The sequence below is a fragment of the Equus quagga genome, chromosome 2, assembly GCF_021613505.1.
Source record: "Equus quagga isolate Etosha38 chromosome 2, UCLA_HA_Equagga_1.0, whole genome shotgun sequence".
Taxonomy (NCBI): Eukaryota; Metazoa; Chordata; class Mammalia; order Perissodactyla; family Equidae; genus Equus; species Equus quagga.
The window spans coordinates 2,175,571-2,178,795 of record NC_060268.1 but is presented as its reverse complement, the minus strand read 5'-3'; the positions used below and the strand labels follow the sequence as shown (position 1 = coordinate 2,178,795).

The window sequence follows — 3,225 nt, the reverse complement described above, 5'->3', positions numbered from 1 at the left end:
CTGCTCCTCCTCCCCACGCCGTTCCCCCCGCTGCTCCTCCTCCGGCTCCTCCTCCTCCCGATGCTCCCGCTCCTCCTGCCGCTGTCGCTCCTCTGCTCGCTGCTCCCGCTCCTCCTCCTCCTCTCGCTGCTTCTCCTCCCCCCGCTCTTTCTCCCGCCGCTCCAGCTCTCCCTCCTCCCGATCCTTCCTCTCCCGCCCACCCTCCTCCTCCTCCTCCTCCTCCTCCGGTGCCTCCTCCTCTTCCCTCTCCCGCTCCTTCGGCCCCGGGCCGTCAGTTCCGGGCGCGCGGGCGGGCTCTTCCGGCGCCGCGGGGCGCGGGGCGGGGCGCACGACGGGCAGCGTGAGCAGCAGCTGCCGGCGGGCCCGGTGGAACTGCGCAGTGCCGCGGTTGTCGTCCACGGGGTAGGGGAGCGAGAGGCGCAGGCGGTAGTCGGGGGCCCTCGAGTCCAGGCACAGCAGCCTCCCCGTCACCTCCAGCGCCACCTGCTCGGCCGAGCGCAGCAGCGGCAGCTCGATGGTGACCACCAGCTCGTGCGGCACGGGCCCGGGAGCCGAGTCGCGGGCGCAGCGGTAGTCCTGCAGGTCCACGTGGTGGCGCTGCACCACGCTGTAGCGGGGCTCGGTGGGCGCGCGCGGCGGGCCGGCGGCCGGAGGGGCGGGCGCGGGGGGCCGGGCGGCCGGGCGCGGGGGCGGGTAGGGGTAGGGCAGGCCGGGGAGAGGGCCCTCCGGCTCCCCCTCGGGCCGCGCCGGGCCGGCCCCGGGCAGGGGCGCGCGCAGCACGGCGGCCTCCGGGGTGCCCTTGTACTTGATCTTGAGCGTCCTGGCGTTGGTGCGGTCCAGCCTCACGCCCCACTGCGTCTCCACGGCGTCCAGGGCCGCGTCGTCCAGCATGCGGCGGAAGCGCTCGTGGCCCCGGGCCAGCGCGAGCGCGCGCGGGTGGAAGACCACGTCGTAGACGGTGTAGCGGCCGCCGCGGCGCCCCAGGTACTCGCGGCCCGGCGCCAGGCTGTAGGGCAGCGACCAGTGGCCGTCCGGCCGGCCGCGGGGCGCGTCCACCAGCGCGTTGCTGCACACGTTCACGAAGCCGCGCCGCGCCCCGTCCAGGCTGGTGCGCAGCACGTGGCCCGGCTCCGGGTGCACGAACCGCACGTCCACGCCGCGCTCCCGCTCCAGCGCCGTGATCTCCGCCTCGTAGCGCCGCCGGTTGTCGGGGTCCGTGAGCTCCTCGGCGTAGTCGGAGAACAGTCTGCGGAACTCCGGGTCCCGGAAGGCCGAGGTGAGCCGCTGGACCTCCTCTGCGCTCAGGTCCAAGTCCTCCAGCGCCGAGGAGGCTGCCGCCCTGGCCATGCTGCCCGCCGCTCCAGCCCAAAGGCCACCGGAGACCGGTCCGGGACCGGGGCGTGGGACGCGCCGCGCAGCCGACGGTGCGGAGAGTGCGGTGGGCGGTTGCGGAACCGGCCGGGAGTTGAGCGTGGGCAGCGCGTGCTGGTTGCCCTGGTGACACCGCCAGCACCCTGGAGAGAGGACGGGCAGGAGGCGGAGAGGGATGGTGGAAATGCCAGAATAGCCTTGGTAGAACTTCAGACCGCAGCTACCCTGCATTCCGCGGTTTTAGATTCTTGTGCCGTGGTGCAGTTACTCCTGCAGAATAACCATCATCATAATTGTCCTAATTTTCGACCTTGTTCACAACACTTCAGGGTGGATCTGATCCCCATTTCACAGACAAGATGGGACCTGAGAAGTTACTAAGGTCCCGCAGCTAGTGTATTCACAAGCTGGGGTTCAAGCTGAGATTTTTTTGCTTTTTTCACGTTGTTAAGCCAACATTTCAGTTTTCTGGATATTTCACCATACAGTTTGCCTTGCAACAACTCTCTCTTGGAGCAAGAGATAGAGGCCCGGTGTTCATAAATAACCAGTGATCGATAAACATATGACTTTACTAATAATAAAATACAAATGTAAGATAGCACATAGCACCTATCCAAATGGTAAAAGCCGTTTTTACAGTCACATGCTGTGCATCCTTGGGGTGGTGCTAGAAGTTAGGAAAACCTTTCTAGAGACTAGATTGGTAGCTATAGCACAAGCCTTTAGAATGTAATACTTTTTTGATCCAGCAATTCCAACTCCAAGAGCATGCTCAAGGCAGTTATCTCTGATGCTAAAGGTTGGGGAAGAAGCTAAGAATTCAGCAGGGGGACTGGTTGAGCAGATTTTGGTACAACCATGCAAAGAAGATTCTATGCAGCCACTCAGAGTGACGTTGTAGAAGTATATTTATTGACCGGAGTAGTTGTTAAATCCAGTGATGATTTTTCTCTGGTCATTTTGTTGAAACTCGCAGCAACATTTAACACAATTGATGTTGGCATTTCCTCAGTGACAAGACACTGTTCAGGTTTCTCTCCTAATTCATCAGACATTGATGCTGCATAGTCTGCTTTCCAAGTGTTTACCTCTGTTCACCTTCTAAGTGGACATGCCTGGAGGCTGCAACCCCATCTCTTCTCCATATAAACTCCAGACTCCTATATCCAGCTGCCCATTTGAAGTCTCCATTAACGCTTAAGCTCCTCAGGCATGAAATGACCAAAATTAGAACTCCTGACTCCTTTCCTTTCCCAGCTTCTGCCCTCATCTTAGGATCTCTTGGCAGCATGCAAAGCAGCTGATTGTCCCCCTTGAGACACATTTTTCTCAGTTTACGGAACTCCATGCTTCCCATTTTCCTCCTCCTTTACTTGCTCCTCTTCTGCCCCTGCTCTAAATGTAGGAGTCACCCAAGCCTTGTTCATCAGCCCTCTCATCGTATTTCCTCCAAGATGATCTTATTCAGGCCCACAGCTTTAAATGCCACCCATGCTCAGATTCGTTCTTTCAACAGATATTTACGGCACACTTGCTGCACCTGCTATATAGGTAGGTAAGGAAGGAACAGAACTGGCACCGGAACAGAAGACGATCGCTGTGCTCTAAGAATGCACAGCAACTGGCGCTCTCAGATGCTGGAAGTATATACTGGGTCAGTCCCTTTGGAAAACTGCTATTGAATCTAATGTATACCTTATGACTAAGACATTCTACTAGATATACACCCAACAGAAATGCATACATATCTCTATCAAAAGACATATACTAGAATTTGTCTATTGATACAGCACTATTTGTAATACACAAATGGTGGAAACTACCCAAATTCCCATCAATAGTACAGTGAAT

General features: G+C 58.5%; 1 protein-coding gene across 1 annotated transcript in view; it reads right to left on the bottom strand.

Moving 5' to 3' along the window:
- DNAAF2 (dynein axonemal assembly factor 2) overlaps positions 1 to 1,730 on the bottom strand; it is an 8,602-nt gene extending 6,872 nt beyond the window's left edge. The window contains exon 1 of the mRNA XM_046655156.1: positions 40 to 1,730. Within this exon, the coding sequence (XP_046511112.1) occupies positions 40 to 1,602 (1,563 nt within the window). The 5' untranslated portion in view covers positions 1,603 to 1,730. The remainder of the gene's footprint in view (positions 1 to 39) is intronic.
- Between the last annotated feature and the right edge of the window lie 1,495 nt (positions 1,731 to 3,225).